Source organism: Rhinolophus hipposideros, assembly GCF_964194185.1.
Source record: "Rhinolophus hipposideros genome assembly, chromosome: 10".
Classification (NCBI taxonomy): Eukaryota; Metazoa; Chordata; class Mammalia; order Chiroptera; family Rhinolophidae; genus Rhinolophus; species Rhinolophus hipposideros.
In genome coordinates, this window is record NC_138056.1 from 33,057,437 (window position 1) to 33,070,252 (window position 12,816).

Genomic DNA, 12,816 nt, shown 5'->3' on the forward strand with positions numbered 1-12,816 from the left:
GATCCCTTCATCATTATGAAATGTACTTTATTCCTAATAAATTCTATAATATTTCCTATGTTTGATATTTATATAGCCACTCCAGCTTTTTTAATAATTTGTGTTTACATATGTTTCTCCATTCTTTTACTTTTAACCTATGGTATTTTACATTTAAACTGGATTTTTTTAAAGACAGAAAAAAGAGTTGGGTCTTTTTATCCAGTCTGATAATCTTTGTTTTAATTGGGTCTTTAGACCTAAGACTGGAAAATTATGGCCTGCTAGTCTGTGGCCAATTTTTGTATAGCTTAAGGGTTGTTAAGAAAGAAGAAAAAGAAGCAGTTAAAGTGACAGAGACCACAGATGTCCCACAAAATTTAAAATATTCACTGTATTACTATTACTACTTACTGGCCACTTACAGAACAGGTTTGCCATCCCTTGCTTTAGAACACCATAGAAGCACGGCTAAGACAAGGAATATAGTGAGAAGATCTAATACAGAATTAAATGGGATCCTAGAAAGAGAAGAAATAAAAGGGACAAAGAAAGGACGAGAATTTTCTAGAAATGATAAAAAGCACTAAGCATTAAGAAATCCAATGAATCTCAAAAGATCATTAAAAAAAAAAATCTAGGCATTACAGTAAAACTTCAGAAAACCAAAAATAGAGAACATCTTCAACAAAGGCAGATTACACCTTCAATGAAATAATTATTCTGACAGGCAACTTCTTGACAACCACAATGGAAGCCAGAAGACAATGGAATCATATCAATGAACTGGAGCAGGAGTGGACAAAATTTTTATGCAATCGCCGAATAATAAATATATTAGGTTTGCAGGTCATGTGGTTTCTATTGTACAACTATTCAATTGCTATTGTTGTATGAAAGCATCAATAGACAATATTTCAACAATAGGGCATGGCTGTGTCCCGACTTTATTTACAAAAAGTAGTGGTTGGTCCATGACTGAAGCTTACTAACATACTAGAGCAGTATCACTGCCAACCAGGAATTCTATATGCAGAGACAAATATTTCCAAGAATAAAGGCAAAATATATTTTCAAACCAACAAACACCATTTTGTGTGGCAACAGCCATAAATGCACAATGAAGGAAATGTTACAGAATTAGTTCAGGAAAAAGAAAAAATGCCCTAATCAGGGAAATAGGAAAGACTGAAAAAAGAGAATGGATATATGTGGGTGAGTGAAAACAAAGGACCAGATTGTCAAATCTGACTCACACAAAAGAGAAATAATATCCCGTGTCAAGCTTTATAAATAATTTTTAAAATATGGGCAATTAAGAGGTGTAGACAAATCAAGGAGAAGTCTGGGACATTAAAGGCAGCTGCTTTGGTCTTTCCTTCCCTATATCAGGCATGCACTCTCTGGCCAAGAGTAGAGAAGGCCTCTAAGTAAGATACATGGGTTATCAATTCACATGGTTAAGGAGCCCTTCTGTATGTACCAGATTGCTCTCTACTTCTTCTGAGTCTCTTAGTTGCCTGTATCTTTGAAATTATTAAAAAGCTTAATACTGTAATCTCTCTAGGTAATCCTGGGTAATCAGGTTGATGTGGAGTCTGATTTAAAAATATGCCAGCTCCAAGTTGTACTATGAGGAGGACCTTTGTACAGATCCATGAATCACAAAGGCTGAGGCACTTTTTGGCCAGAAAAACGAGGGGACTAAAAAAAAAAAAAAATATGAGGAGGATCTCATCCTGGGATGGATGCCTACACAGCCTTGGTATGAAATGGCAAAACTTAGACTCAGGGAAGTTGACTACTGGCTTGATAGGGAGGAGTAGGCAAAGGGGAAGATGATGAAAAATTCCATTATCTGGCTATCACTAGCGTTTCTGCTAAATGCCAGTCCTCTCAGAGATGAGAGGATGGCAAGAGAAAAGATTTAAGTTTTCCCTCTCACTAGAAGGCCTTCTTACATTTATATGGCTACCTGGAAAGATAAAATATTTACTCAGAAAGTAATGAACTTAATTAAGGCTATGGGTTACTCCAAAGACAATACAGATAGATGGAGGACAAGATCAGAGTGCGGGCAGTGTTTTGTGAAAGAGATAGGACATTTTATAGAAACAAACCAGAAAAATCTGGTAAATTATTATTGGTATAGACAATCAGGAGGATACATAGCTTATTTTACACACAACTGAGTAGAAAGGATTACTTGGGTTGAAGACAGATCCCTAAGTGGCTATGAACAGATGCTTCCAGGTAGTATGACAACTACACTGCTACAGTGAATAAAAGCTGGGCTGCAATATACCTACCCCAAGCGGGTTAAGTGCCCTGCCTTTTCCCCAACCCACAAGTAGAATAGTCATCTGAAGCAGTAGGTATACTATGAGTGCAAGTGAACTTAGGCTGCTTTTATGAAAACAATATAATCTAATGCTACTGAGAGATGATAATAGACATGGAAATCAGCAACCCCTCATTCTTGGGCACTTTATGTAATCTTGCTATTGGGAAGCCAAGAGAATATTCAGGAGGCAATATCTGATTGTCTTATTCAATTACCACGAATGGAACTGCATGTTTTTGACCTATAAAAGAAAGGGGCAACAACAAGAGAAAAGACAGATAGAGGAAACAAAAACCAGCTCATTGAGAGGGGTAGTTTAGAACACTTTTGAAAAACGTATGATAAAAGAGGAATTTGATAGAGGTCTTCTAAGGAATTATCAACAAGCTTTATAGAGGATAGTTCAAATCCTGGTAGTCATTAGGGTCATCCAGGCTATTCTTTATAGAAATTATTGCAGAATATGCTGTAAGATTGAAAATACCTGAGAAATATCTGGCATGGAGATATTGACCAAGGTCAGAAAATACCCTGGGGAAGAAGTTAAAATAGCTGACTCATAATTCATGCACAGCCTTTACGGGGGGACATTCATCCCCTAGGTGAATTTTCCATTAAAAGTGACTTAATGTCCTTGCATTGTCTGGGAGGAGGTTAGAAATATTAACAATACACTTTGATATATTTTTTCGATGTCTAAGTGTTTTATGTTCTTTAAAGAAATACAACTGATATTTGTACATTTATTATGTGTTCAGCACCTTGACACTTTTAGTATTGTAATACCTTATTTATGGTTTATTTCTGAAGTCTATTTTCATCAACAATCAATGAACAAGAATAATTTTGTTTCTTCATTTCTAATTCTTATACCTTTCTTTTTATTGCCTTGGTGTACTATCTAGGAGCTCCTTTACAGTGTTGCCTAGAAGAGGTGATGGCAAGAATCCCTGTCCTGTTCCTGAACTTAAAGTGAATGCTTTCAGTGCTTCAAGATGTGGGCTGTAGGTTTTGTTTTTATGGATATTCTATATCATGTTGGGACATTTTTTTCTAGCTCTACTTTGCTACAAGTTTTAACACATGGGTATATTAAAGGGATATGGAATTTTATCGAATTATTTTTTTCTGCATAATGATCTCAATAAATTTTTCTAGCTGATTTTCTCATATTTAACCAACCTTGTATTTCTGGGATGAACCTTACCTTCCAATATATTGCTCAACTAGTTTTCTAACGTTCTTATCAGGATTTTTGCATATATACTCATGAATGAGTGCCCTGTAATTTCTGTTCCACTGCCTTAGCAGTTTTAGTACAAAGGTTACACTGGCCTCACACATGGATGCTTGATTCTTGACAAAGAGGCAGTGCCCAGCGCATTCAGTAAGGGGGGCTGGGACAACTAGGTCATTTAAACAGATTACAAAAAATACTAATAATACTGGAGCACCACTTCGTACCAAATACAAAAACAATGCCTACTAGATTACAGACCTAAATGTAAAACACAAAACTGTAACACATTTACAAGAGAATAAAGGATATCTCCATAAGGTTTCTTCTCAACGCACAAACAGTGGCAACCATAAACAAAAATTTTGCTCCATGAAAATTGAGAATTTCAGTACATCAAAGAATACCATGAAGAGAATGAAAAGGTAACCAAGAATGAGAGAAGACTTGCATTACATAAAATCTATAAACAACTAAAATCTGAAAAATATAAAGGTTGCCTACCAATAAATAAGAAAAAGAACCAGCTCACAGGAAACCTCAGCAAAAGATATAAACAGACATTTCACAGAAAGGAAATCCAAATGGGCAATAATCACATGAAAAGGTGCTCAGTGTCATTAACAATCACAGAAATGCAAATTTAAATTGCAACAAGATACTGTTAAACTGCCAATTGGAAAAAAAATTTAAAGGTAGACAATATCAACCAGAACTGTTACATACTATTGACTGGTGAGAGCATAAATTGATATAACCACTTTGGAAAAATAGTCTGGCAATATCTGAAGGTATGTATACCCTAAAGCCCGCAATTCTAAATATATACCCCACAGATATATATGCACCAGGGCACATGTACAAAAAATTCCTAACAAAATTAGGAATAATAGCCTTACTCTGGAAAACACAAAATGTCCATCAAGAACAGAAAAGAATAATTGTGATATATTCATCAATGGCATTCCAAACAATAACCATGAACACACTACAGCAATACACAACATGAGTGAACATTAAAAATAACGTTGAGCAAAACAAGGTAGACAAAAAGCATGCATAATATATAATTCAATTTATTTAAACTTGATCAAAATCGAGTCACCTAAACTATCTTACACGGATACCTATCTATCTGGTTAAAATATAAAGCAAAGCAAGGAAGGTGATTACCATGAAAGTAAGGATGGTAGTTACGTCAATCAGACAAGGACCACATCTCACTAAGAAAAGCAAATGGAAGTGGGTGGGATTCTGAAGTGCTGTGATGTTCTATTTCTTGTTAATTATGCATTATCATGCATATTATAACATGCTATGCTTCACAGACTTTTTAATAAGCATGTAGTATTTCACACAAAAGTTAAAAAAGGATGCTTATGTCATATTTTTTCAAAGAGATATTTAATATAATTCTTTATGATAAAATTGCTGTGATTGCTTACTATTTATTAAAATATTTATTAAGGTTTTAATAGCTATAAACACTTCAAAGGAAACAAAAAGCAATCTTCTTAAAAAAGCAAAATGTTCCTACTGCCTAGAAATAGCTCCAGAATGCTTATGCTGAAACAAGATGTGTTCTGTAAGAGGCCATCTGCTCAGGCTGTTTATTGTCTGCTACAAGTCATAATCCTATTTGCATCAGTAATTACTTGTTCAAATATAAATGTAACAGAAGATTAAGATTTCAGAAAATACACAGGAAAACAAAATGACAAAGGCCATAATTCCTAGTAACTCTGTATTCGAACAGCCCCAAACAGATACCATTCACACAGACAACCTCTTTCATAAGACTGGTAAGCATCACCTGATACCTCATTTATGAAAAGAACTATAGATTTTACTACTGTCCTCAAGTGGCTACTCACTAAACCTTACTTTAGCATAAAAGTATTTTAAATGAATTTTATCTCTAGAAACACCTGCTCAAAAACTAGCATAGCTTTAATTTATGGAAATATGATATTGTAATAAAAAGGGTGTTTTAAGTAAATCTCTTAACCTGTAGGCACTGAAATTATCTATTTTTCTGAGTGGAAATTGTGTTAGAAAAACACACACATATCTTATTTCCTATATTAAAAGTAGCAGTTTAACTTTTATTTCATGATACAGGACATCATTATGATTATCTTGTAGTGGGCATAGAGATAAAAGACATAGTCCACGCACTTAAGAACATGGTCTAAGGGAAACAGACAGTAAAGAGCGTAGGGAATACAGGGGCATAGGGAATACAGGAGCTCACTCATACGAGTGAGTGACATTGGAGCTGAGCCAGGAAAAGACGGCATCCACAAAGAAGTACAGGGGTATGGGGTACGGGAAGGCAATACTTGATCGAACTCTAATAACAAAACCCCTGCACGTTCACATAGTTAGTGGGCAATGATGTCATTCTGTATGCCCAAAGCCATGGACCAAGATAAATCAGGATGACAGCATATTTAAAGTAAACATGAAGCTCTTTCCCAACTTGCAAGATGGCGGGTGAAAAAGCTGGGAAGCCAGACACTAAGGAGAAGAAACCTGAAGCCAAGAAGGCTGATGCTGGTGGCAAGGTGAAGAAGGCTAACCTCAAGGCCAAGACGCCTAAGAAGGGGAAGCCGCACTGCAGCCGAAACCCTGTCCTGGTCAGAGGAATCGGCAGGTATTCCCGATCAGCTATGTATTCCCGAAAGGCCATGTACAAGAGGAAGTACTCAGCAGCTAAATCCAGGATTGAAAAGAAAAAGAAGGAGAAGGTTCTTGCTACTGTCACAAAACCAGTTGGTGGCGACAAGAATGGTGGCACCCGAGTGGTTAAACTTCGCAAAATGCCTAGATACTATCCTACTGAAGATGTGCCTCGAAAGCTGTTGAGCCATGGCAAGAAACCCTTCAGTCAGCATGTGAGAAAACTACGGGCCAGCATCACTCCCGGGACCATTCTGATCATCCTCACTGGGCGCCATAGAGGCAAGAGGGTGGTTTTCCTGAAGCAGCTGAGCAGTGGCTTGCTACTTGTGACTGGACCTCTGTCCCTCAATCGAGTTCCTCTGCGTAGAACACACCAGAAATTTGTCATCGCCACCTCCACCAAAATTGGTATCAGTGGTGTGAAAATCCCCAAACATCTCACTGACGCTTACTTCAAAAAGAAGAAGCTGCGTAAGCCCAGGCACCAGGAGGGGGAGATCTTCAACACAGAGAAAGAGAAATATGAAATTACAGAGCAGCGCAAAATTGATCAGAAAGCCGTGGACTCGCAAATTCTGCCAAAAATCAAAGCTGTTCCTCAGCTCCAGGGCTACCTCCGCTCTGTGTTTGCTCTCACAAATGGGGTTTATCCTCACAAACTGGTGTTCTAAATTAATTAAGAAGGACCTAATTAAATGCCTGAACTGTTAAAAAAAATAAATAAAAAAAAAATAAAGTAAACATGAAGATTCCTGATAGGCATCTGGTGTCTGACACAGGTTTTGCACCATGGCTGGTCACACAACAGCTACATGCTGCCTATGTGACCAGCTCTTTGAGAACTATAAAATCTAAGACTCAAGCAAACTTCCTTGAGACATCTCACATGTATCTCTGAGGTTCACAGGTACCTCCTGTGACTCTTGCAGAGAAAGAGCGATTATTTTGGAGCCTGTACATGACCTCTTTACGGATGGATATCTATTTCTCAGTCCCTGGACTGTATCCTTTGCTGTAATAACCCTTAACTGTGAGTACAACTTCATACTGAGTAATGTGCATTATTCTAGTGAACCAATGCGAGTTCTTCTAGTGAACCACTGAACTACTGGGGAGTCATGGGACCCCACCCCCCCAAAAAACAAGACCACTGAATGGACAGGAAATTAAGGGGTTGGGAGGGTGGGAGAAGAAATGAATTTAGTTTCCTTGTAAGGTGTCTTAATCATCTTCATTACCTTCATTCTATGGCTTTTGAGCAACAAAATATTGTTTTACCATTTTAGCCTCATCAGTGGTTCAAAATTCTCTTCAGCTTTAACTCACTATTCTATGTTAATTGAATTAAATTCAGAAACAAAATATAAAGGAACATTTCTTACGTCAAGAATGTATCCTGGTGTATTTTGTAATCTTGTTTCAAATCATATATATATATATATTTATATATATATATATACACACACATATACATGTGTGTATATATATATATATATATGTATATATACATATATATTACCATTACTTTTTAAAATCATTATGTTAAGTTACTTTATTCTTTTCAAAAACCTTTACTCAGCATCTAGCAGGTATCAGACACTTTGCTAGGTGTTAGGGATAAAAAGATTAAGAAGATAAAGCTCCTGTCCTAGAATCTAGAGAAGGACACTTATATAAACATAACAACAGATCAAAATACCCTCTAGGCTTTTCTTAATGCTTCATTTCTAACAGTATTAGAGACATAGGTAATAAAAAAGATTGCATCTTTAATGTCATACTGAGATTGAAAGTATTGCATTGTAGCTGTATGATGGATCGACCTTCTGATGAAAACTCCTCTGCAATAACATTCAAAAGTTTGAATAATGAGCTATTATTCCATGACTGAGTCGATGAGAAACAAAAGGCAGCCAGAGTAATGGTAAACATATTACCAGAAGCTACCTCTGCTTCCTGAGGGTGAAAGTATACAATTTTCTGGCATTTGCATAGCTTTGCTATACTTAGGTAAATTTACGTTTCTGAAATGATTATTCACTGCAGAGTTCAAAGTATGACAACAAGTACAAAAAACAATTTCTCATTCTTTCCATGTATAACTTTAACTTCTATTTGGCCTTGCTAATGTAACATTTTTGAAAATCTATATTCTGCTTTATTCATATCTACAACCTCAGAACCAAAGCCTACCTTCTTCTTAAACCCTAATATATGCATTATATATAATATATGTTATATGTATGTTATTAATGTATTATATATTATACATTATATATAATGTATAATACACGATGTATATTATATATTATACATTATATATAATGTATATAAGCCTTAATATATGTCCAATTATATTAAAACCAAAACTTACTAATTCTAAACTAATTTATTTAGAAATGTTAGACCTCTTTTTCCAATAAAGACATAAAAACTATTTTATCATTATTTGAACACAATTCAAGGATTGTAAATTGATTACATTTAAAATAGAAATCAAGTCAAGTGGTTCCAGATGCTGAGAGAAGTACGCTACGCTGCCTCCTCAAATGCTAGAATAGTGGGCCAGTAAACTGGGGGATATTAACGATAAACTGTTTCCTGCATATTCTTTTATAGGTTACATTCACAAACAGAAGAACAAAAGTTAGTTTACCCTGCAGTGTAAATTTTAAATTTTCGAATGGAAGACAAAGGAGAGATGCTTATGAACACCACGGAAATATATATCTTTTCACAATATAAAAAAGAAAAGAGAGTATCTCTGAAGAAATGGTACAATGTTGACTTAACCAAAACAAAACTTACAAAAAGGCCTGATTTTCATACACTATAGGTTCTAAGTAAAGCAAACCAGTGAATGCAACCAATCCATGCCCGGTAAGTGGTTAAAGGTAGAGACAGCAATAGTAAAGTGGCTGTTAGGATGGACTCTGGAGTCAGGCTTCTTGGGATCTAATTCTGGCTCCACTACAAATAAGAAGAGTTAGTTAATCTCTGTGCCTCAATCTCTTAATCTCTATAATAAGGATAATAATATAATGTAATTGTACCTACCTCAAAGGAAAGTCAACAGAAGTACTAATGTTAGCAATATTTATTATTATATCAAAGTACATAAAATTGAGTGCTAACTCATTTTCAATTAACGCTGTCATGCAAAGTTCCATATATTATACTCCAGCACTAAATTTTACACACAGACTTTGAATATAATCATTGTATAAACATATATTTAAAAAGTCACTGGGAATCAGGACTTCTATGAAATAAAATGAACCAAAACAAAACAATACAAAGTAAAATGTGGGGATATTAACAATATCACAATCCTTTTCCTTTTCTTCTGTAAAGGAATTAAAATGACAGCACGTCTAGTTTTGCTTTGTAGAAATCAAAAATGACAAATTAATGCATAAATGGACACGGTCTTTTGTAAGATTAGAACTTCTAATAGAAATATCTGGTCATAACCTTACTATCGACAAAAAATATTTCTAAAATAATCTCTTCTTTTGGACAGTGATTCTCCTGTTTGTTTGGATGGCAATGCACAATCAAGTGAAGGTGCTCTTAATGGACACTCATAAATGATGATGTATTTAATGGTGTCTTAAGAACTAGAAAAAATCTTTACTAGATTATGGAATTGCATATATATACATGCAACATATATGCATATTCTCCAATATGAAAATCATAACCACAAACCTATTTCTACGAAAATCTAAGCCAGACCGAAGTAATATTTTTCATTAACATTAATTTGGTACTTGTTAATGGTAACAATAGCTACTTTTTGAATACCTACTCTAGGCCAGGCAACATGCCAAGGGTTTATATGTATTAATATATTTTACTTATACTTATATATATTTACTTTATATTTATATATATATTACTTTATATTTATGTATATTTACTTATTTATCTTACTCATAACCAAATGAAGTAGTTATTATTATTTTCATTTTGACAGTGAAACAACTGAGGTTTCAAAATGGTTCGATGTAATTTAACTGAAGTTAAAATAACTGGTAAGTAGTAAAGCAAGGACTTGAAACCAAGACGAACTCAAACCCTGTGCTCTTAACCACAAATCCATACTTCTATATCACGCAATAAAATCTAAAAATTTAAAATTTTTATGTAATTATATTAAATTTTATACTAGTCAGAAAAGATCAATCTTCATCAATGTTAAGAAGAGAACATGTGTACCAGCGAGAGGGTCATTTAAGAATCATTGCTGGGAGTCTAATGTGCAGCATGATGATGACAGCTAATAACTGCATTACACACTGGAAAGTTGCTGAGAGAGTAGATCTTAACTGTTCTCACCACAAAAAAGAAAAGGTAGTTATGTGACACAAAGGAGGTGCTACGTAATGCTAGGGTGGTAATCATTTTGCAATCTATAAATGTATCAAAGCAACACAATGTACACCTCAAACTTACACAGTATTAGGCGTCAATTCTCAACAAAGCTGGGGGAAAAAAGAATTGCTGGAAAGCCTCCTATTAATTATTTATTCTGGAAATCACTCCTAAGTTCCAAAGGTAAGGTGCTAAGTACACAGCTAAAGAAATCTAGTTCTATAAGCTGTAGTTCAAATAAAGGCCTTTTACTAGGACATAAGCCAATCGTAAAATCAATCATTGATCAATTAACCTAACCTACCTCCTCAAAGAAAGGAGATATTTTTAGAGAATATAATTAAGTTTTAAGAGCTAAATTAAATCCACTCTGCCTTGTTTGCAGCCATTTTGGAATTTACTTATTTTAATTTGAAGGAGGCACAAAGGCTAATATTGTCAAAAACAAAAAGATAAATAACCCTTAGTCTTGAGCCTAATTGTTATTTGCTAAAGGAAATATTACTGACATAAACATTTAGTTTTATAGATACAATATTACCCTGTATGTCAATGATTTCTAATTTTATATTATAGTTAGCATATTTATAGCCATAATTAGAAAGACAGAAAATTGTATTAAAATAATTTTAATCAATGAGAACTGTAAAAAGATTATTCATTGATCAAACATGTCTAGTTCAATCCAAGTTAAAATCTTATTATTCTGGAATGAATTTTTACTAAAAGACAAATGTCTTGCGTCTGCGTTAGATAGCTATTAAAGACAAGAAAACCTGTTAATCGTCAAAATTTAAAAATAATCTTAAATCAAGCCTTAAGTTCATCTACCTTATGATATCCATTGCCTGGTAAAGGATTTCAGATTGATCAACTCCAAGAACTTTCTTTGCCCCAGCTTTAGCAGCAAACATAGAGAGAATTCCAGTTCCACAACCAACATCCAAAACTATCTGGTATAATAAAAAAACAGATGTTATTGAGGTCTAATATTTTTAATTCTATTCATATATTATGCTGTTTCTGGCTAGGAATAGATCACAGAAATTTAAATGGTTACCAATCAAATATGGTAATAATTTCTATTTGGGGAAACTGAAGATATCACAATGGGTTGTTTTAAATTCATAACAGTATACTTGGCTATAGTCTGTTGCAATTAGATGCAACAATGTAAATATAAGAGATGTTTTACATGAAATAATCAACTTCCATAGACTTCTTAATAGGCAAGTATTCTCTGTTCTTAATTTCTTTATTGGATGCATGCTCTAACTTAGGCTTAGCAATTCTAAATTTTAACAGAAATAAACTTTCTCAAGTTTAAATGGCAGGAATTAAGCAGCATAGCATGATCCAATACAATTAAAAATTGTTATTAAAGAAATCATGAATATAGAATATCATCATCTCCCTTACATTTCCAAAATGAAATTTTCAACTCATTTTAACAATACAGGAACAAAAAGTTGACTTCTAGAATTCAGTAACTTGAGAATTTAAGTTTTAAAAATGATACTCATTATCACTGGTGAAAGTAGTAAGAACCAAAGTTTAAGATGATATTCAGGACAGCAGGGAGCAATTATTTCTAAACCAATAATTTCATACGGTTCTTCCCAGAACAATATAATGAAACCTGTTCGTTTACAGTAAAAAAACAAATTTCCAACGAAAACACATTACGTAAAATTCTCAGAGGTATGCTACTCTGTGAAATAACTAAACACTGCACAACCGTAAGTCTTCCATTATCAATGGCCTAAGACCCTATATACTTGTCCCAAAATATGAAATTACTTCAGCACTCTTCTACTACAAGGGCATTATTAACACAGGCATTGATTAGAGTGATGGGGGATGGCAACAAACAAGACCAAATGCCTGTCCTAAAACACCTCACAATCTTGTGGGACAATGAATAAACAAAGAATATAAAATAACGTCAGGTAGTGGTGTCACATTAAAGAAAAATCAAATGCCAGAATAGAGGTTAGAGCAGGGGAGAGAGCATATACCTTTTTTTAGGGAGGTCTGCAAATTCTTCTCTAATACATGTGAACACAGAACTGAACGAAATAAAGCAGTAGAGATCCGGGGGATGTGCCATAGAGGACATTAAATGCAAGGCATAAGATTCCAGGTAAAGCAAGAAGGCCAGTATGGCTGAGCTGGGTGAGAAAGAGGTTGTTTG

At 34.5% G+C, this 12,816-nt stretch overlaps 2 protein-coding genes across 5 annotated transcripts in view; one reads left to right on the top strand and one right to left on the bottom strand.

Moving 5' to 3' along the window:
- Positions 1 to 12,816, bottom strand: part of PRMT3 (protein arginine methyltransferase 3) — a 123,162-nt gene that overhangs the window by 86,510 nt on the left and 23,836 nt on the right. For all 4 annotated transcript variants that reach the window (XM_081064925.1, XM_081064927.1, XM_081064928.1 and 1 more), the window contains one exon: positions 11,454 to 11,575. In XM_081064925.1, the coding sequence (XP_080921051.1) occupies positions 11,454 to 11,575 (122 nt within the window). The remainder of the gene's footprint in view (positions 1 to 11,453; positions 11,576 to 12,816) is intronic.
- On the top strand, positions 6,050 to 6,916 carry LOC308503231 (large ribosomal subunit protein eL6; the record flags this gene model as incomplete). Its single annotated transcript, XM_081062385.1, has 1 exon — positions 6,050 to 6,916. The coding sequence occupies one exon, from the start codon at positions 6,050 to 6,052 to the stop codon at positions 6,914 to 6,916; it is 867 nt and encodes a 288-aa protein (XP_080918511.1).